A 22,783-nucleotide genomic window follows, 5' to 3' on the forward strand; every position below is an offset into this window, starting at 1 on the left:
TATATCTGGCCTACCTGACATTACAGTATTTCAAGAGGAATTAAGGATTTGCTCTGTTATCAAATAAATTAGAGCCTTCCAAGCTCTGCTCTTCAGCAACAAACGGTAGTCTACCCAGTACAAAGTTCTCTTTTTTGGTGACAATTTAATCCTGAATAGACTTAAGTCACTGTTAACGAACATCGTCATAACTATGGCACCCTTAATGCATCAACTTGTAGCATTGACAATGAAAGAGTACGAAGCTGCAGCAAGGGCCAGCAAAAACTTTCCCCTTAAACCAAGCTGACACTAAAACAACATTCCGGAGTTGCTAAGTAACTTTAGAACCTGGCATCAAATCATCTCTTTACCATTTAGTGATTCGCTCAAGAAACTAGAAAAAAAGTGACCTCAGAGGGGACACCCTTGTTGGATTCCCTACTGTATAGAATTACATCAAAATTACATGAGAAACTAGAAAAAAGTGACCCAGAACATCAAAAGAGATATCAGTGATAAAGAGGGATTTGCTCATCTCAGTTACAAAATGGCTGAAACGGTCTTGTACCATCCAAATAAATCTACAACATTAGAGGACGTTTTTTTAAGTGTAAAAATATACAAGTATCATAATAGAATCTTACATCCAGAAAACTATTTACAATCTGACTTGCAGTATGACAATTAAAGAATTAGTTCATGATCAAGTACCAATAGCGTTTTTTTTTATATAAAATTCCTAAACTTGCTTATTGTGGTAATTAAGTTTTCTCCTTAACTTAAATCTTTAATATTTGTAAATATGATATACACTCTGTTCATACAATAACCAAATAATAAATTGTACATCTTGATACAGTAAGCTGACATCTCCTGGTGCTCTAACCTGTTACCACATCACCCTCGCTTAAAAGACAGCTTGTCTTAGAACTAAAATTGGGAATGCTCAGACATTCACCTGATGCAAAAATGATGATTTGTGATTATTCTTAACCAAAAAAAAAATCTTTCTCTTGCTTGTTCAAAGATGCCCTGGTCCCAGAGATTTTTCTTGAGCAGAGAGAGAGCCACAAAGGAAAAGAAAAACCTCTGGTTACCTTAGACTTCAATCTCACTTTCATGCAGATGCCAGGGTCAGAATCCGACCCTCAGCTTGGATTGGTTGATATTTTTAAAAACATGCATATCAATATGATTGGTCCATTTGATTGGCAATACCTGGAGGACGCATGATTGCCAAGTTGGCATTGGTCCCTTTTGTAATTTGACAGCTGGCATCTACATGAAAAGGATTTTAAAGTCCGAGGTAACCAGAGGATTTTCTCTTTCTTGCCACTTCAGGGCTGAAGAAAAACCTCTAGGACCATGAGTTCCAAGAGCAAAGCTTCCACAAAACTAATCACAAAGTTGTTATTCAAATCGAACAATCATTCCAACTGTTTCTTTGAACTGCAAGTTCTTGACACCCATCACACCTTTTTGGTCCGTTACAGAACAAACCTGCATTTAAAGGGGGCTAGGTCACGCTATTTTAGGTAATTTTGTTTAATTTTGTTAATTATGAGCTCTAAACGTCAAATTGGCAGAGCAAGAGTCTTTCATTTGCAAAATCACGGCCACATAACAACTGAGAATGATTTTCAAGCTTTGTAAATGACATTTTGACATAGACTGATATAAATTTGAAAAAAGGTGGGCCGACGTTTTTCAAATTTACCCAATTCAATCCATTTCAATCCTCTCCAGTTTTGTCCATCCACGTGCCTTCTTGGCTTCCCTGTGTTTTGTTAGAGTTCTTCTATAGTTTTGAACAGTTATTTTGGTATTTTAGTTAATTCTATGACCATTCGATCTGTGCTGAAAATGCCCAGAAATAGGGTGACCTAGCCCCTTTAAGAACCTGCCTTGTTCTTAATGAGGTAGGTGACAACTTAGAAATCTGGATAAACTGCAAGGACACATATGCCAATAATACAATATTGATACCAAGGGTCATGAAAATGATACAAGATACAATACATTACAGTGTGCGACGAGACTAGTTCCTGAAAAGCAGTAAGAGAGGCTCATCATTTTGTTTCTGAAATCCATCGACTTGCATGCGCCAAAATGCAGAGCTCGGCTGATTTCACAAATTTGTTAAATTAATGAAGTATATTAATTTTCATAGTATTTTAATATCACAGTGTTAAATCATTTTTCTTCATCTTGAAGTAAACATTGTAGTTCACAATGTGTCAGAGTACTATTGTAGCCTTTCTGCTTGTTGCTTTCTTGTAACCAGACTCAACCACACATAAGAAGCACTCCAGACCTACATTACAGACTTAAAAAGCCTTTTCTGGTGCTCCATGTATTAATCTGAACAAAATGCACTGTAAAAGACAGACCTATAAATTTTGAATAACATAACCAATCACAAGGACATACAATAATAGTATTTTATAACTGCTTTCACTGACTCAAGGAGCAAAAAAATACAACCCAATGCCAGTTCGGAAAGGCACAACATGGCAACAATACCCATTAACCTAAAGATCATGGTCATACAAAATATACAACTTCTACTATTTTGGTTATTTGAATCTTGGAACAATCATTTTCTTGATGAGCACATTCCTTGACTATGCAAGTACTAATGATATTAGCAACATTGCATGCAAAACATTGAAAGGTCTTAAACAATATTATCATTATAAACAACCCTATGGCAGCACTAAATAAATGCTTCACTGTTCAAACTAACCCAAATTGTCGTTTACGTAAAGTCAGGCATACAGTTGCTGCATTGGTCGAGGTCCCACTGGAGCTGTTTACAATGGTGCTGAAGCAGTGTCGAGTTGTTTGAAATTGAAGTAGTTTACTACTTACAATCAATCACGGCAACATTAAAAGCAGATTTACAAAAAAGGTTTTGATCTCTGCCCATGTTCACTGCTACTGTACATGTAGTATCCATTTAGCACTAACAAAATAATAATGCACTACATCAAGTCAGAGTGGGACCTTGGCCAGTTTCTGAAGTTCTTTAGGTTAATACATGTGCATAGTTTGACCCTATGCTACATCACAGCAGCTTGCCTGGGATTTCCCAACGCCATGATCCTCTTACAGATCAGAGAACTACTGAGAGGCTTCCAGTTGTGACAGTTGCTGACTAGCTGTAGCTGGAGAGGTAACTGCCATCTTGGGTAAGGAGGGCAGTGCAGAGAAAGCTGAAAATGCCGATCTTGCACTTATGTTAATGATCTTGACCTTTGACTTATCCGGCCCAAGAGGCAAGGAGGATCTATCCCTAAAAGTAAGAAACAACAACTCGTTTCTTTTTTATTTCATCACTTCTAAGTGCCCCTGTGATATCCTTTGACATCATTTTTTCCCTCAATCCAGCTCTGTTAGATATAAGTTAGTAATAACAGACCATTAAATAGGAAAATTCCAGTTAAAATAAACATGTGTCTTTTCAAATCAAGGCTTAAAACGTTGGTCACTTAGTGTTAAGTTAACATAGTTTTGAAATCCAAAGAAAAACAATAGATTTTTTTGGTCATTCTAAGGGGAATTCCTTTAAATCCCTTGTTTTCCCTTTTAAATTCAACAGGCACTGCCACCTTGGATAATAATAACTACGATTAATTATTAAAATTAATATAGTGTAAATAACTGTAGTTAACATGTCACAATTATTATTGAATGAGACATGTTACAGTTATTGTTGTGGCACAGCTACAGTTTTTATCGTTCTAACAGAACTATTGTATAATTATAATTATAATATTATTATGCGAACTAGTAGCAGACATGAAATAATTTTAAAGTAAGAAACACAATTTTAAGTTTGCAATACATGTTTCGGATGACCAACATCCATCATCAGTTGCGAATACAAATGAACCACCAGTTGGTGATATAAAAGATAGCTAAATAGGAAGTATGAATACTAAAATTAATAACAACGTGAATAAGGGCCACTGGAAAATACAATGATAGAAAAACAATGGGTATTTAACACAGAAAAATTAAAAACGACAGCACTGGATTGTGATCGTGGATGTTGTATACAAATTTTCTTGCGCAGGCTGTAGCGCCTAGTATGTCGGCGAGACAAACCAACATCTTGCTACACGTGTTCCTGAACATTTAACATCCAATAAGAACTCACACATCTTTCAGCAAATATGCAAAGTTTGCTTATCTTTGAGCTGCACTCTATCAAAACTTATTATACAGTGTAAATAGTCATATAGAAAAAGAAAAAACTCACCTATCTGAATCTTCAACATGCAATGGCACCTTTTCAGCACCATCAGGAGGCTCTCTTGCAAAGAGGTACGAGTTATTGGGTTTAGGTGATGAAGCATACTTAGGTCCAGAAGGTATCTCAGGAGACAAGTTCTCTTCAGTTTCTGCTGCTCCTCCCAAGGAACTCCTTGATGATGGACGTGAATCAGATGCCCCTGGAATTATGGGATATGTTGGTGATGCAGAGTGGCTTCTGCTACTGGTGTTGCCACTTCCTCCACTGTCTTGCCCATCATGGTTCTCAGCTGGTGTCTGGGTGTGGATGTCAGAGGTGCGAAAAGTACCAGACAGCACTTCGCTGACGGGTGCCTTTCGACCATCTGGTACATGTTCCATTACATGCTGAAAAAAAAATTCTCCTGGTTAAACTGGAATGTCCCTGTTATACATTGCTTCACATTAGTATCATTACAGGGGCCACAAAATGGCTTCCATTGTAATGTTAGCATAATATTACATTTTTCACAAAATGCTCCCTGCAATGTCCATCCTAGTGTACCAAGTTGCCATTATTTAAAGTCAGGTGCCATATCCTATGAGTGGTTTCTTACTATTGCTAACCATTGTTAAACTTTTTTACTTCTAGTTGAGCTCGGCTTTCTCTGTTAATCACTCACTGAAAAAACTATTCCCCATTAATTTAGAGCCAAAGTCAGAAACACTTCAAAGAAAGTAGAGTAAACTTCCTTCCAGTGTGTAAAATAATTTTACCCCATTGACCTCCTGGGAGTGAGACTTGACACATTTTACTCCAGATGTCTACCACCAGACAATTTTACTCTTCAACTTGGGGTATCCTAGGGCATTTGAGGTGTCAATGGCTTAATGTTTACACATTGATTTCCTAAGTCAAGTTAGTAACAGAAAAAAAGCACTGAATTAATTCCCTTGCATTGGACAGGAACTCGGCTTTTAAAACTGGAAAGTGGATTTAGGATTTTTTAGTTCCTTATGGTCAATGCTAAACTTATGGTAAATGCTAAACTACCTAACAAAATTAGGCAAAACTAAATATTCCCTAATATTCTCCGAAACCTTGCTTAAAGTTCCTTAATTCCACCAATGCAACCTTTTTCAACATCAACAGAAAGTCAGATTTTAGTAAAAGTTAAGAATCCGATCCCACCAACGCGTCGGCCAACACATCGGTCAACACACTACCGACACGTCGGCCAACACAAAGTTCTTGGAATGATTTACTAATACATGGATATATCCTACATGTAGCTGGTTGAGTGGTATGTACCGGTACGGAGTGAATTGATCTGAGTAGATGACAGTTCCAGGTTGGATATGTGAAGTGACGAGACTATGAACAAGGGTCTCTCTAGTTCAGTCGGGAATGCGGAAGATGATAAAGATGAAGTCTCGGGCAACGCGTTTGCCAGAGTGAAAACTGGGTTCTAATAACACTTGTCGTAATGGGAACTGGGTTCTAATATCACGAAATATAAGATGGTGGTCAAAAGTAAATTTCTTATTTTCCTTCGAAGACATTTCCGTTCAGTTTGAAAAAGGTACGTTTAGGTTTTCAACAGTTCAATAAGGCCCCCAGACATGAGTCACGGACACGCCACCGACGCATCTCATACGTTATAAGATTAAACAGCAGCCAACGCGTCGGCCGACAGTCGACCAACAGTCAACCGATGCGTTGGTGGGATCGGATTCTTAACTTTTACCCAGATTTTAGACTAGCAGTGTTTTTGGGATGAGAGATCAAAAAAGTGGGATTATTTTTTTCGTCACATGCAGTTTGCTTTCTGGGATCTAAGGGGCAGTGTCATGCTATTTAGTCAAACTTCAAAACACTAAAAGACTTCTTTGAATCAATGAAGACCAAAACATAAGTACTGTAGTTTTGTTGCCAATAACCACTGAAATGAACTGAACTGATTCTGTGTTGATTGTATCTGAGGATGGAGATGGATTCTGAAGACACTGCCTGTGTCTTCAGAAAGTTGCCAAAAAGTAAATACAAATTGTCATAGATATAATTTTCAGACCTTGGTTATTCAAAAGGTGGATAAACCTATCCAGCAGATAAATCGCTCCAGCAGATAAACACTAGCAAAACCAATTGAGTTATCCAGTGGATAGCGCTATCCACCCTTCAAACAATTAGGGCTAGATCTTCTCATTGGATTCTCAGGAATGTGGTACACATGTATGAGATACAGTAACACTTTCGATTTTTATCCATGTTTGACCTATAAACAGCAATTTTAGCACATGACAGTACCCTTATAGGGTAGGTAAATGTAGTTTTCAAGATGCAGGGCTTGTACCAGGTTTTTAGTTGCCACCTGCAATAACATGATCTGATCTGCTCTGTTTCATTGTGTGTTTTGTAAGGGAAACAATGAAACATTCTCCGCTTGGTGCCCATTTTTGTAGACCTAGTGCAGGCACAAACTTGTTGGGGTTCTGGGGCATCCTCCCCTGGGGAAAAATTTTGAAATTTGAACCTCTTAGAATGCATTTCTTGCATTCTGGAGCACAAATTAGGGTATTTGAACACAACCTAATATCATAAAATTTTGGCTTTTTTTACTTAGAAAGTACATGAATACTCAGACTAAAGTAAATTCAGTTGATGGCAAGACATATCTTGGGTTTTGAAAAGACACTAAAATAGCATGACATCACCCCTTTTAAGGCTCGTTCTGTACAAATGCGTGCAATGTATTTCATCTGTCGTGACCGAAAAGACCTTTTCAAATGTCGTCTTTTCACGCTTCAAATGTTTTTAGGCAGCTGACACCAAGTACTGGACTGCCAGGCAGCTGCCTCAAAAATGCATGTGCTCCATCCTCAATCACCGCGGTACACCAAAATTGCCGTCAAAATTACTTAAATTCAGGCATCTCTTGTTTTTCATGAACAAATCCTTGCCGATCCAAGGCTCACGTTCTGTGCGAATGTTTCTCATGTTATTGATAGAATTTGGGGTAATTTCCAAGGAAACCCTTCTAGTGGTCCACAGGCATGGTAGAATGATTACTTTCCATTGTAACTCAACACTGTTGAAAAGGGGGTTCCCATGAGTGTTTCACAGGAGCAAAATAGCTCAACAAATTGACCTGCTCCCAACTGTGTAGCTCCATAGCTCAGCTGATAGAGGCAGGCATTGCAGAGGTCATGGGTTCAAATCCCGTTGAAACTAAATAAATTGTGGAGGTAAGTGCAAGTGTCACTTTCTTGTTGGTTCCATTACAGTTTTTCATGCCAGTGAAAGTCCTTCGTTCCTAGTTAATTAAACTTTTCCTTTATTGGAATTCTGTGTTTCAGTTTGTTGACGTGCAACTGATCTCTTTGACGAAACAAAAATTGATTTAGTTGTTTCAGTTCTCGCACTGCCATTTTTATACCAAAGCAATCGATTTTCTTTTGTCGCAGGCAATGTATTTACTTTAAAGTTTTCTTTATACAAAAGTTTTGCTTTTTTGTACAGGTGAGTCTGGTCTTTATAATATTATACATGTACATATTCATGATTGTTATTAGAGTTGTTGCACACTAGTAAGATATTCTGAGACATTATCAGTGCATAGAACACACAAAGAAAGAATAGACGGTACAGTTGTTCCAGTGTCAACCAGATACCCACACTCGTACATGTATGACAAACTCACCCTTTCAACTTGTGTATCAGTTAAAACTATTTTTTGTATTTCAGAGTTGAGGCCCTCTAGGCTCCGTTTCTGTGGCCCCTCTGAGGATCTTGGTGCTAATGGAATTGAAATGGGGATTGATTGAGATAGTCTGCTTGGAGGGATGGCTGTGTGATCACCATGAAGAGGAGACTGGCGACCATAAATCGGACCTTTCTTTCGCAAATACTTTAATTTCTGTGAAAACAAAAACATTTTATTGATCAGGCCCCAAGTGTCGAAAAGGTGGATAACATTATCCAGCAGATAAATCACTGTCCATTGGTTTCAATATGACTTATTCAATGGAAAGTGATTTACCTAGGGGATAGTGCTTTCCATAGTTTGAACAACTGCATAAAGCATAAAGTGTACATGTAGGGGGGAGGGGGGGTACTTAAGGAATTTCTGGGTGGGGATGTGCAGCTGGGACCCTGGAACCCTTAGCCTATACCAGAGCTCATTTCAGCTGGATTTTGCTACCCTCTCCTATAGTAAACTCCCCAAATCACTCCTATCCTAGAGTAGCTGTTTTCCAGAAACTGAGGTCACTAGCACAGTCTCAAGCAAAGCCAAAACAAAACCTTATACCACAATCACTTCTTTCTTAAAAAGGATTTATTTATACTTGTCCAGCAATGCCAAGCGCTTACATACGCATTATCAAGACAATGAATTGTTTAATTTTAACCAGTATTAATACCACCGATTTCCGTATGAATCCTGATTTTTGATAGTTAATAATATCCAGTAGCATTTTATGATAGTCATCTATCAACGCTGTCGAGGCTGAGTCGTGAAAATTTAAACTTGCCGATTTCCTTTTTTTATATTTTTGAGTAGCAATTCCTGGTTTCCTTAGTCTTGACAAAATCTTCAACCAACTGATCAGTTTCGTGAAAATTGATACCCTATTCTAGACCCAAACACTCTGATTTATATACCCTATGCTAGAGTAAACTGCTTGAAACCATACCCTTCACAGTCGACCCCCCATTTTTGATGGCAAAAAAAGCAATTTCTTAATTTCTTTGCTAAATGTTCATGGGATATTAATCTTGCATTCTTTGATTTCTGTAACTGTGGATTCACAAACAATTAAGGCCCTCAAACGCTTAATAGTTTTGTGGTTCAGCGGTTGTTGTATGTGCGGGCATTTTGTCCTTGAATTTCGAAAAAGTTCTCAGAAAATCGAACATGTAAACCTCAAACTAACCTGTTTCATTGTTCAAGGATAAAGGGCTTTAGAGGATAAGCACAACATCACAAAAGCAGGAGTCAATCTTTGAAAATAACTTCAAAAACGATGCGAAATGTGCAAGGTTTAATTGGTGCTTGACTTATAATAATTTCTCACATGGCAAACGAAACAAAACTCATAAACCAAACAATACAAAGTTTGCAAAGCATTTAAATCATCCAGGTTTGTATAAAGAATAAAAAACAATCATTACCAACCAGCATTTTCAGGAAACACGAGTGACAATCATGCTTGCACGCAAACACGAGGAATTGTGCCAGGTTACTAAGCCGTTGAAGGATTGCGTTTTATTTAAAGAAACAAGAAGGTTTTTTAGAGCTTTCCGCCTTTGGAAAACTAAAATTTCCAGTGTCTATTTGTGCTTGTGAGTATCTTCAACATTTAAAGTAAAACAAATCCTTTTTCATTTCAACTGGAATTGCTTAATTACATTCATTTTGAAGTCTTTCGTCATTCATTTTGAAGTATTTCGTCCACTGCGTTTGTTATGCCCAATGACCACATTATGATGTTTATTTTGAATAAATTATTTAGCTGGAACTTGGCTTGAAATCTTTGACCCACGTATAAGTCGAGGGCGATTTTTGGAGTTTCTTTTGAGTCCATAAAAGGTCGACTTATACACGGGTAAATACGGTACCTATGTAGCCCATATATGGCAGACTAGAGTTTTGTATGATGCCCTTTAACTGTAAAGGAAAGAAATTTATCTACCAAAAAGAGTCATAAATTATGTAGATTTAGCCAAGCCTAAAAGCAGAGCTCCTGTGTTATTTATTCCAATCAAAACCTACCACCTGGTCAGAGGTAAATTAAAAAAAAAAGAGCTGACCTTGAGGAGCTCTAACCTTGAGCCCACGATATGCTTATGTGACACTGGTCGGCGGACACTTTGTTTTGACAGGAGCCAATAGGTCTTTTTCAATTAAAACATTAAAACGCAGCTTGAAAGAGAGGTTTAAAGGACGAAGACAAAGGAAAGTGGATGATATGCAAATATTTTCCACATTTATTCCAAGGTTTCTCTTGTTTCTGTCCTCACTGCCTCACTATCAAGCTGAACATTTGACATTTTGAAAATGGCCTATTAACCATAACACAGATGTCCAACATCAAGAGTTCCCACCCAAAAACGTGAGTTGCATCACAGTTTCATTGGCACACATAGTGGGGTGGACAACGCACGGTCATACAGTAACCAAAACCAATTTTCTCGCACAGGTTACCATATTTTCTTAGCCATGGTGCTCCAGTAGTGCACCATCTGCGAACAGTCTTCAGCTTCGCTATGACCTTGACACACTTGTCAATATTCCAGAATTTTTCCACAGCCCACAAACTTTGAAAATTGACTAAAATTAAAACCTACAGTACACATGACCTGACAGTATGGCTTTATGGTTTCACATGGATTAGTGACAAGGCTACTTTGATAAACAGCCCAATAAATTTCAAAGATGGACTGCCAGAAAACTAGTCAGATCTCTCAGGTAGTGCCACCAGGGTTATTTTTTAACGCTGTGTTAACTATCTGACACTTGCCTCTTTTATCTTTTGATCAGCACTGCCTAAAGAGTTTGACCTCTTTTGTTTTGCACCAAAACTCTCTTCAGCCTCACTCTCGTCCCAATCTGGTGTCTGAAAAACAAAAATCAGTACTTTGACCAAACATTTTTTAACAGATTTTTCACTGAGCTTCAAAATGCATGCATTAACTGAAAACAAGAACAAGAGACCTGGACAAGCAAGTCACAATAATGTTGACATTCCAGTGACTGTTACTGGTACCTAAGAATTTGCATAATCAAATAACAAATTCTACGGAGGCTTAAAGGGGTTTTAACACTTAGAAGACACTCTTTAGATCAAATGACACTACAACACTGCATCACATAACAGCAATGTTATAGTACCATATGAAACACGGATTATTTCCAAACAAGATGTGATCATTACTGTGATGTAACAAGTTACCCTTGCAACAGGAAAGCCCAGCAAAAACACCATAAATTTTGGATTTAGTTGCAAATATCTCAAAAATTAACTTGGTGATCCCCTTTTGTTATTGCTTAAAAGTGATTAGAAGGCCATGATGAAATGTTCGGCCAAGTTTAAAAAAATTCCTTTTAGTGGATTCAGAGCCACCTTAAAAAAATCACAAAATTAAGGGACTGAATCCACTTGTCACAATTTTTTTAAACTTTGCAGAAAGTTTCATCTTGGCCTTCTGAATACTCTCCACAAAAAAATAAGCACGCAATGCGTATGTGTGGTAGTGCACTAACACAGCCCTGTATTGTGTCACCTGAGCTACGTTTTGTCTTCCAGGAGATTCAATGCGTAATGTGTAACTCTAATAGTTCATGTTGTTATATAGCAAGATATTGTTTTGGTACGGTATATCATTACAGTACCATGGTAGATGTCTTAGGTAAACAGCCCCTTGAGAAGACATGTAGTTACTAGTAAAATACTAAATCCCAGAAAGATTGAAGAAAATAAAGGAGAATCGATAAACATTGGCTTTGAGGCTGACATGTTGCTCCCTTACAACTTCTTTTTCATCACAAGTTTGAGCATGTACTCTGAGCCTCTGACAGCTTAAGTTAAGCCCTTTCGGTTGGGGTTAGTATTTCAATGGGTGACCTCAAGTTATAGGACTTCCCAGCACTCCAGCACTTGCTTGTTCAATGGTTAACAGGGAAGGCGCAATGGAAACAATAGATGGCCATTGTTTTTTCTGTGACTTGCACGTTATTCGTTGTTAACCGTTGAAATGACTACCTTTTCTTCTGTTAATCATGCCAACTGCCTTAAATCATCGTTTTGAGTTCACTCTGTTGTGAAATTGCAAACACAATTACAATGTATGTTCTTTATTGTTTAATTGTGTTTCACGCATTCAATGTAACGCAAGTATGTCTGTGTGTCCAACTTGAAAAAGTTCTCTTTCTCTCAAGAACACAACACATATGATTTACAGTTGGTATTTGGTTTGCTCCTTGATTTCTTAAATACAATCACGTCAATACGCCCTGTCATAGATGCATATGCATTTAAACTTCGTATGATGACTCCTTGTAATTCTTGACGAATACTCAGCTTACTTGGACGGCCTATAGAGTGTTTCTCTCCTACAATTTGTCTTTCCTCAAAACGCTTTCTTTTTTTTTAATTCTATAAACTGATGATTTCAAAACATTGCACTTTTCAGTGATCTTTCGTGTTAAAAATTTCCTTATTGCGTGCTAAGAAGGCAATATTTATCGTTTTGTCTGGCTCTATAACGCCAATAAAAACCATACTGGTCACTTGCTACTTGCTGATTAGCACTGTCCGCCATTGTTAAGTGCCAAAAAACTGGCTTTCATTGCATATATGATCCCATAACTGGAAACGACAATAGCTCAAATTAAGCAGCATAGCATGTCGTAAAATTTGGTACAAAGGATTCTTTGGGCCAATAAATCTGCCCTAACTTTTTTTCATTTTTGTATTTTTACAATCTTAGACAAAACATGTTGGGAAAATGTGACGCTCTTATTGTCTGTGTGATAAAGATTAAATTCTTCCTACTTTCCCCCCTTCCCCCATTCCAATATTGGTTGAAACAACAACCAAAGGCTTGCCCAGTATTTTGCATTATATTATCAACATTGGTATGAAGGGAAGGGGGAAAGGACCAATATATTTTGTATTTTGTCAGTGCTTAAGATAGAATCTTTCCCAAGAGTTTTGTCCAAGATTGCAGCTACTCTGAGTACCAACAAATATGCTGAAATCGCAGTTTGGAGTTCGCATCATTACTATAAGATATTTCCGACACTGACTTTGAACATCAAACAATTTTCACTAAAAACTCTTATAAAGACATTGTGACCGAAAACCTTTGGTCATCTTCGGTTTGAATTTGACGAGAGACTTCCTGGAGGCTTGACATTCAAAGAAAGACCAGAATATGTACTTGTTGACTGAGTGGGAGGGCCGGACGGGAAAATATTTGGCCCGAGGTCATGGCGTACAGACCGAGCGCAGCAAGGTCCATGCGCCATGACCGAGGGCCAAATATTTTCCTGTCCAGCCCAACCTAAACTCAGTCAATAAGCATTTTATCATATGGGCTCTTTACACTATTTATTAGCACTCGAAAGATGAAGTTAGGACAAAAAAAAAACCCAAAATCTGCACAGAAAATTTATCTAATATGCTGTTTGCATTTGCTTTTCTGGCTGTAAATTACTTGGATGTTTAAAAGCGATGAAATCCCCTCAAATTGCATCGCACGGAGCAGTACAAGTTCCTTAGTAGTGCCGTACGGCTTTTTCCGGCCCTGCTCACGCTAATGCGTATGGCCCTCATACGGGGATTTTCCCAATAGTTTTGCAATGAAAGCGCGTGCTGGGCCGTACAGGCCATAATATTATGATAACGTGGGGAATGAACATATAGAAATCCCTGACATTTATATTCAATTGCATAATGTTCCTTGCCTTGTGAAATGATCATGGAACTTGTAGTCACACACTCACCCAAATACATGTACAGTATGAACCGCTGAAAGACGCTGTTGCTTTTTGTCAAATTCAAACCAAAGATGGCCGAAGGTTTTCAGTCGAAACCTCTTCATAAAGTTTTTAGCGAACGTCGTTTGACAGTAAAAAAGGTCAGTGTCCCAGATTTCCTCTGAGTAAAAGTAACTGACACTTTCTGTTGGCTGTCATTACTTATTGAAAATACTTGCAATTGGTTTTCTTGAAATCTGTGACTGAAAAGAAACTTTCAGAATTGTCTTTGGATTCTTACTTGATTGGAAAAAGATCCTGTGGATAATTTAACCCTTTGATGCCCAAACCAGCCAAACCAGCCAGACTTAATATTTTACTCTGCCTAATGCCAGACGATTTTACTTATCAATGGGGAAACCCTGGGAGTCAATGGTTTAAACATGACCTTCATCAGTGGTATAGAGTTGCGCTAACCAACTAGCCAATCAAAAACAATAAAATTTGACTAAAACTTTTGTTTTAGCAGCAACACCTTCCATAAACATCAACTCTGAATCTCACATCTCAATCAACTGTTTCACTTTTCTCTGTTAAAATTATGTTTTGAGCACAAATTGACAAAGCTTAAAAACAAAAACCGACAAATGGATCCACATCCACTGATCACAGCATGGAATGTGACCCCTTTCAAACTAAGAAACAAAACAGTTTATTCTAAGAGGAACCTGACAATCTACAGATTTATGACTTGGCAAATATATGGAAGATTTTCACTTCCACTACTTGTTAACTTACATGTACATGCAAGTCAGTCATTGAAAAAATTAATAAGTTTCTCTACAAACAAGAATGCAAGAGGAAAACTTGCACTGATGTTCCCTTGTGACCACAAAGAGTAACAATGAAATTTAATAACCTTAATGAATGAATCCAAGTATTATATAAAATGAACAAATATTGTTTACTACTTTGAGAGTTCAGAAATGAGTGGAATATTCTTTATTTTAAAACAAAGTTGTCTCAGCTGTTTTTTAACGGATCAAATTATCTTGGTTCCACCACACTGTACAATTTGTTCCTTTGCTTTCAAGTCGCAAGCAAAATTAATAAGTTTCTCTACAAACAACAATGCAAGAGGAAAACTTGCAATGATGTTCTTTTGTGACCACAAAGAGTAACAGAATGAAATTTAATAACCTTATTGAATAAATCCAAGTGTTATATAAAATGAACAAATATTGTTTACTACTTTGAGAGTTCAGAAATGCGTGGAATATTCAAAAGAAAGTTGTCTCAGCTGTTTTTTTTTACGGATCAAATTACCTTGGTTCCACCATGCTGTACAATTTGTTCCTTTGCTTTCAAGTTGCAAGAAAAATTTATTATAGTTCCATCTTTGATGTTCAATATACAGTCAAACCCTTCAAAGTTCCTACAGGCAGAACTGAGCAGGCAATGTCGACAACTTTTAAAAAAATTATTAAAATATTTAAGTATCAATCCAAAGTTTGAACCTCTGGACTTTATAACATGGTTCACCTTTGAACATGATTTAGAAGACTTTTCAACCCAAGGCTATCATGTGATTTACACGTACACACAAAGTTAACTTATAAGTATGACATCATGCTAGTAAAGTATCTTAAGAAACATCTGAATATGACCAAATGAAATAAACAACCCAAGCACTAAAAATAGCAAACAAAATGCTACGACAAAGAGGTTGCAAGAATTTCCCCACAAAAGAGGACAGCTACATGTAAAAAAATGTTCTATTAACACAAAGAACATTGCCATTACCAACCTAACAATATTTTCAAACGATAATTAAAGAGCAGTAAAAACCTGCCCCTACTGCTTCTGCAAATGAACTTTTGTTCATCATTTCCAGGTGTAACATTGGTTTCAGGAAAAAGTCTTAAAGTCCTATGCCAGAACCGAGAGAAACCAAATTAAAACGATACAGTACAGAAAGTATACTTTGCTCTTTGTGTAAAATATGTGACAGTTCTCTGATGAAGTTCGGAACCATTTCCTGAACACTAATTGCTAGGGATTTCACCAAAGTTATTAAAAACTCAATTACATTGATAGGACAATCGACCCATCAATCAGAGCATGACTAGCACTTATAAAATTAATCATACTTTGCCTCGAAACCAAAAAATTTCATTTGTCAAACAAGATTGCCGATTTAAAAAATTCCAGCATTTATTAAATAGGTAAATTTAACCAATGAACCATGATTTTCACGTATCGAACCTTGTCCATTATTGGTAAAGAAAAGTTTTAAGATTATAATATTTTAAATTTAAAAAAACTATGGCGTTAACCAGAAGCATTCTTTAAAAAAAAAACCTTTCCACAAACGGATAGGTTCATGATGTACATGCATCCATCCCTCTGACCTTAATAAACAGTAAAGAATGGTATGACTGTTTAAATCCAAAAATTTCTATGATTCTCCCAAGGAGATTCTAAACCCTTCCTCTCGCTACTACATCCATAATTTCGTTCAAAGTTGAGGCATACACAACACTTTACAGATCAATATGAAAGATTTCTGCTGCACGACAAATTTGGTACCATGCGAACAAGCAAGTCAAGCAAAAGAAAAGATGTACAGTAAAACTGGTTTGAAATGAGAACAACCTTGCTTTTTAAAACGGTACCATTTCATATTTCTGAAGGGTAACAGGAAATTCCATCTTTGACTCCACACCTTTTACATGCACCTTCACGGGGTAACAGAAATATATGTACAAAAGCAAAGCAGCACTTACATGTACTAAACATAATATTGCATAATGCGTACCATGCAAGTCCCGAGAAGTATTGCAAGCTTTGTGTACCTTGACAAACACGTCCATCATTAAAGTGTACAAATTACACAGCTTCAGACTCAGAGTCTTGTTAAATGGAACTGTCTTGTTATTTCATCTACGTTGCCACTCAAGCCGTCCAAAATCTCTTAATAGTGATTTTTTTCCCCTAAACTATCATAACTGGTGGTGATAGATTTTGACAAATTGGTCCTTTGTCCTGGCATTGGACTTGCACTGACTTTGTTAACTAACCTTGCATTGTATTTTCAACGATTTTGAGGACGTTTTTGTGAAGCTGACTATACCATACAGTTTAAAGCAAACTATTTACAGCTAAGATGATCAAATTTCAAAGTTGCTTGGGAATTACGTCGTTGTCATGGTGGTTGATCAATAAGAGAGCCAAAACGCAAATTATTTGTACTCGTTTCTCCGCTCTCCTTTACAATCACGTTTTTAATGTTTCCGGCCCCAAATTAACTCAATTAGCCTCAACCGGGTAATTTTCAAGAACGGTACCTAACTGACCTGTGTTGCCTTATGGCACATAGTCGGCCCAAAACTTCCAACCTCTTTCGGCCACTGTCCACTCATATAAGGCGAAATGGCGTCCAAGGACGACGTTCTTCTAATCGCGGAAACTGAGCTGCTTTTGGTAACTTTGCTCCGTTCACCTGCATACAAAGAGATATTCCTTTCTTATCGATTGTCAGCTAAGTTCAGCCCAAGTTGTTTTCATACAAAGGACACGGCTTCTAATGTACATGGACGTCTAGGTCAATACGCTGAAAGGAGATGGCCCGTGGATGAAAAGCGAAATTGAACGATCTACTGTAGTGAACTCAAACGGAGGGAATGAAAAAATAAGGGGAATTTCCTCCAAAAAGTTTTATTGGTCAAAAGAAGAAACGATTCAAAGGTTAAATTCTTGTTCAGTTTATAAAATTTGAGCACGTCAGCTAACCTTTCGAGCTCGACGAAGATGGAGAAGAAGGACTGCGACGATGCTCAGGGGATCCACGTGTTTCTGGCGAACTTCTGCGGTGTTTGAGGCCGCTTTCATTGCCATGAACAGGCGAAGACGAAGGACTTGGCCTTCTCAATCCATTTCCACGAGTGGGACTTGGATTTCCAGGCGCGATAAGAGAGAACGGTAAAGTGGCCCGCATCGGTTGAAGCTTTGAACTTGATGCAGGCGACGCATTTCGGCGAGGTCTCTGGGATGGCTGAGAAGCCATTTTGTCCCCAAAAACCTACAAGGACAAGGAAGAGGCAGTGTTTAATTCAATCCTCAATTCTTGGGCGACAAACCGTCGGGAGAGCGGAGAGAATTTACCGACATAATCCGCTCCAACCGTCTGTTCCCACACTTCCAACAAACAACACCAGTTGTGGTGGAGTAAGCATTCTAATCACAGCGATGCAAATTACCTACGCATTGATTGGTCAATTCACACAATTTGACAAGAGCTTGTTTGGGAGAATTTCAAGCGCGATAAAAGCTCACAATAACATTTCAGGGCCATGCTAATTTTGGTTTTCACTTGCCGGAAAATAACTCCTTTTTTTACAACCTTGTCTTGCTCTGATGGCTAAAACAATTGCTCAAAATAGGACTGACGATTTGATTCAGGAAAGACGCCCACTAATTAATACAATTTCAGCCAAAGAGAGTGGACGAATAGGAAAAATACATTAATAAGCGTACAAAACACGTGTTCGATCAAATAGTGCGGTTTTGAATCGCCATCCTCCCATGCATTCTCCATTCATCAATGAAATGCCCCTTAACATCAACAAGCGACCTGTTTAATGATAAGTCTAAACTAACTGGCCACAAACACCACACAATGAAAAAAACTCACGAATGCCTTTGCGCCATAATTTTAGCAAAAAGAAATAATAATTGATCGAAAGCAATCTTTATTCAAATCGATTGGAACAAACGCTTTTAGTAAATTTGCGTCTATTAAAATATGCAAAAGCTCATTAAGTTTATATGATTTCTCTCAAACAGGCCCCACTTAAGAACTCTTAGTGGTGCTAATACAGTTGGTTTGCGCTTAAAATAAGAGAGGATGCTAGATTCAAAGGACTCTTATAATTTGTTTACCCAAGAGGCAAAAAGGAGGGAAGCGCAATTTGAAGCTGTCACGCAAAGCTTTACGCAAGGCTGATTTTTTTCCCGCGGAAAATGTCAACACCAGCTGTCGTATATTTCTACGAATCTGATTGGCTAAACGCAAGCACGAGGTCATTGTGAAAGAATTGGTTGCCATTGACTGTGTTCACAAGATTGGACACTGTTATCTGTCGTTTCAAAGTCATTTACATGTATAAAATCATTCTTCGTCCTCGCAGTTGGTGGCACTTTCCCTCTGGCTTCTTGAACAACCGGAAAACCTACACCAAGATGCTATCACCTGATTTTTTTCCATTATTTCCTTTTCGAATTCTACCCATTCGCATATTTATTAATCCATGAAATAAAAAAAATAGAAGCTTTCTCTTATTTACTTTAGCCACATCTTTAAAAACAAAATCTTAAAAAGTAGTCATTTAAAAGAGAGTATTGTTCATAGGATAATACCCATTTTCGTTTTGTTTATTGCTATGAATTGAGAGACCTTTCCCGCGGTGTTCATGTCATCTATTATTTATAATCTTGATGAAAAATACAGCTAAAAATTATAGCCGTGGTCCAATACTTACTTCTTTAATGAAAAATTTTACTACGAAGACAGTTTGGGAGAAAATTCTTCCCTATTCCACACGATCCAAGTTTACTTAAAATTGTTTTCTCTTTTTTTCATGGGCTTTCGTAATATGACGCTTGCAAATCAAATTTTGGATTTTCGTGATCGAGTTGAATTTTCTCCTAGTTCATTTGAGGTTCGTAGTATTTTTCTTCTTTTGACAGAGATGTCCACTCGACCATTCATAACTTGAACCACTTTCAGTGTCTGTCGCAGTAATAATCCATAAAGCAATATGATATGTTAGCTATCTATTGTGCGAATACCAATTTATTTAACCAAACAGATTTTAGGAAAACTTGAGAGCGTCTCCCCGTTTTTCGCGTGTTCCCTTATTGTTTTTGAAAAAAACGAATACAAATCCATTTGGTTTGTGACACATCCTGACAGAAACTGCACCAAATGTCCAAAACGTTTGTGTGAATGCGCTCTTCCCCGACGGATTTATACGTTGTCGAGCTCAATTGCGTGTTGAAAAGGAAGTAGAGTTTCCTCTCCCGGAGACAAATGATATCTTTTTCTCATGAATTATTCTAACTCCAATCTCCACTCAACAGCGAAAAAGTAAACATGGACAAGCAATTTTCACGATATCATCACGAAACTTGAGAACGAATGATCTAGCAATGCATTCAGCCTACAACTTCAAGGACGAATTGTACGCGATGGAACAATCGAGAGCCCAATGCTTGCGCCTGGCTTTTAAATTGATTTCTCATACACAGCAGTTATGTTGTTACAATTTCTACTTTCGAAACCTGGTGTTCTTTTTTAGAATGTTTGTTTTTTACCAGTATTATTTTTAAGAATAAGCTGCTTGTCCTTCCCTACATCCTAAAAATGTGAAATTTACTATGTCGTATATACGGGACAGGCACTTTCGGAAAGCTGTTGTTTTTTCCTGTAAAACTAGTGAACTGGAACGATGGGAATCACTTTTAAAGGTTTTTAGCATTTACTTTGTCGAAGGCAAGACAGGATGGGACTAAGCGATGTTTTATGCGCCGCAAAAAATCTACATTGGTTTTGATCATTTGAGAGCAAAAAGTCAAAGTACTGTACTAACCCCTTCGTAAGTAAAATAATACAAAAGTAAATCACCAGCTAGAGCTTTCAAGAAATTTAAGGTTTAACACGGTATTTTAATTTTCACCACTTTTTCACCGACGTTATAGTGATACTACCAGCAAATGCATCAATCAAGTACGCCACAAAGTGCCTTTAAAAGAGAACGGACCGTCATAACCGCGGTTATCTTTAGCGACCGAGTGCTGAACTAAAATCTGTAAAACGTTGTGACTTTGATTGACAGTTTTCTGCATAAATCAATAGTGCAGAAAAAAGCAATTATTCAAATCCTCCACTTGTTGAAAATCCTGTATGAAACGACCAATGAAAAATTTATCTTTCTCTTTGTGTATTGTGTGCCTAAACCCGACAACAAAAAGGTTTAAGTTTTCTCCAATGTCACTTTTAAAATACGAAATCCAATCATCCATTTCTCCTCAGATGACAATGTACATGTTCCTTTTACGTCTGTCGCCAAGATGGTTTTTCAATAGCTTTTACCACAGTTTTCACAGTATATTGAAATTTAAAAGCCTATGATGGGATTTCACACTTAAATGTCATATTCATTATTCTAATCCTCACATAAGATATACTGCTTTGCAACTCGTACATTGCCATTGCAAGCGTTTTCAATTTCCATCCTCCAGCATTGGGAAACTGGAGTTTCGGGAAAATGAATGATAAAACATGTCTCTAAAATATTACATTGACACATACTGTTATTATTATCACAGGCAAGCACGTGGAGTCAACAAAGGAAACACAAAACCCCGGCATGGGCAGAAAAATCTCAAAATAATTTGCATTTAAAGAGCACTCTTCCTTAACTATATAGACACGAAGACACCCAGATCAAACAAGGAGACGACACGCCTGAGGGGTCAATCGGCTTGCTGGATGGATCAGTTGTTTTGTAATTTGTAATGAGGACAGAATTCAAAATGCGCATTGAATTGAAAGGAATGGAAATATACTAAAAGATATCTGGAACAAATGTCACAGTAAATTCGCCACAGGTTGCCCTGTCATACGTGGCATTGATCGATATCAGATGGCACAAGTATTGATAACTAAACATCGGTAGCTTTTATATGATGCTTGAACAGTACCATTGTTTGCACTTCTAGAAGAACTGTCTTCAGTAAAATACATTTTTCCCAAAAATGACTCTAATTTTAGTTTCAGTCTTGCTTCTATTCAAACGGATCCCTCCGGATAAAATTTCCTTTTGGGGTTAAGGAACTTCATACACAATTGAAGAAGGGTGAATTTCAACAACAGCAAATGTGACAAGGGATTCCCAGTACTTTGCACAACCTTCAATTTTATCTACGTTATTGCAATTTCGCTTATCCAACTCAAAATACGCCGGGCTTAAAGACCTCAAACACAAACGGGCGACCAGTTTATGACCCTCTCGTGGTTACATTTATATAACAGTCACAGAACACTCTCTTAGCAGTAAAAATTCCTTGAGTGATACATGACAACTTAGAAATGGGCGTGACTCCTTGAGAAAGCACGCGATTCACATCTTTTTTGCAAAGCCATGAAATTTGAATCCCAAGTCATAAAAAGACGTCATGATCTCTTGTCTGTAACCCTATATAGTGCATAACAATAAACTCATTTCTGCTATCTTTCCAAAGCAGTCACACCTTATAAAGTCATTTACAAAGAAATTTTTCGTAATTAGTTCACACTCTTTTTTATAAGAGTTTCTAATTTGGGGGCTGAAGCTGCGCCTCATTTTAAGCCTGAAAACGTTCTTAACAATGTTCTCAAATTTCTGTGGTATACTTAGCTAAGTTGGACTACAAACCCAGCTCACTTCAGTATATCATGCAGCTAAAGAAAACCACATTGTTGATGTATCTGAGTAATTGTCTTCAGTGTTAGATTACAGTTTTACACTGATTTCTTTTACCTTTTATTTATACTACTCACAAAAACAAAAACAAAAACCGAGACAAAAGACAAAAATAAATGTGCACAATAAAGGCGTTCTTAACTGACTCTCGGCCTAGGTATATTCTTAGTATGTTCTTAAAATTCTGGTTTATTTTAGACTGAGCGTTCTTATAAAAAAGCAGGGTTTAGAGTGTATCATTAGCGGCCCGTCCCTATAGAACTGAAGTCCCGTAGACTTTTCGGGTTCGAAAAGCCATTTTTGTACGAAACCATAATCCACTTGTTTTAGTAAGCTGGGCTTTAATCATGTTTTCAAGGAAAACATATTAGGAGCAGGTGTAGCTCAGTTGGATAGTGCGTGGCTTTCGGAGCAAGAAGTCCCTATTTCGATCCTCGGTGACTTCAACGTCTGTTTCGACTTTCCTCTGATCCGTAAAAATGGAGCACTGACAGAGGAAGAGGGGTAAAGAGCACACCGTCGGCTTCCATTGATACCAGCCTCGTAGCTGAAGGATCT

At 37.5% G+C, this 22,783-nt stretch overlaps 1 protein-coding gene across 3 annotated transcripts in view; it reads right to left on the reverse strand.

Annotated features, from left to right (window-relative positions):
- Nucleotides 1-22,783, reverse strand: part of LOC137967920 (protein FAM117B-like) — a 38,913-nt gene that overhangs the window by 13,966 nt on the left and 2,164 nt on the right. Inside the window, exons 1-7 of one of the 3 annotated variants that reach the window (XM_068814517.1) lie at nt 17,865-18,217; nt 17,493-17,781; nt 17,057-17,202; nt 10,741-10,836; nt 7,920-8,135; nt 4,247-4,626; nt 2,944-3,277 (exon numbers count right to left, since the gene is read on the reverse strand). In XM_068814517.1, the coding sequence (XP_068670618.1) occupies nt 3,106-3,277; nt 4,247-4,626; nt 7,920-8,135; nt 10,741-10,836; nt 17,057-17,202; nt 17,493-17,781; nt 17,865-17,870 (1,305 nt within the window). In that variant the 5' untranslated portion in view covers nt 17,871-18,217 and the 3' untranslated portion in view covers nt 2,944-3,105. Of the gene's footprint in view, nt 1-2,943; nt 3,278-4,246; nt 4,627-7,919; nt 8,136-10,740; nt 10,837-17,056; nt 17,203-17,492; nt 17,782-17,864; nt 18,222-22,783 lie in introns of those variants that run through there. The other 2 variants (XM_068814519.1, XM_068814518.1) reach the window with 2 other exon arrangements.

This window comes from Montipora foliosa, chromosome 8, assembly GCF_036669935.1.
Source record: "Montipora foliosa isolate CH-2021 chromosome 8, ASM3666993v2, whole genome shotgun sequence".
Classification (NCBI taxonomy): Eukaryota; Metazoa; Cnidaria; class Anthozoa; order Scleractinia; family Acroporidae; genus Montipora; species Montipora foliosa.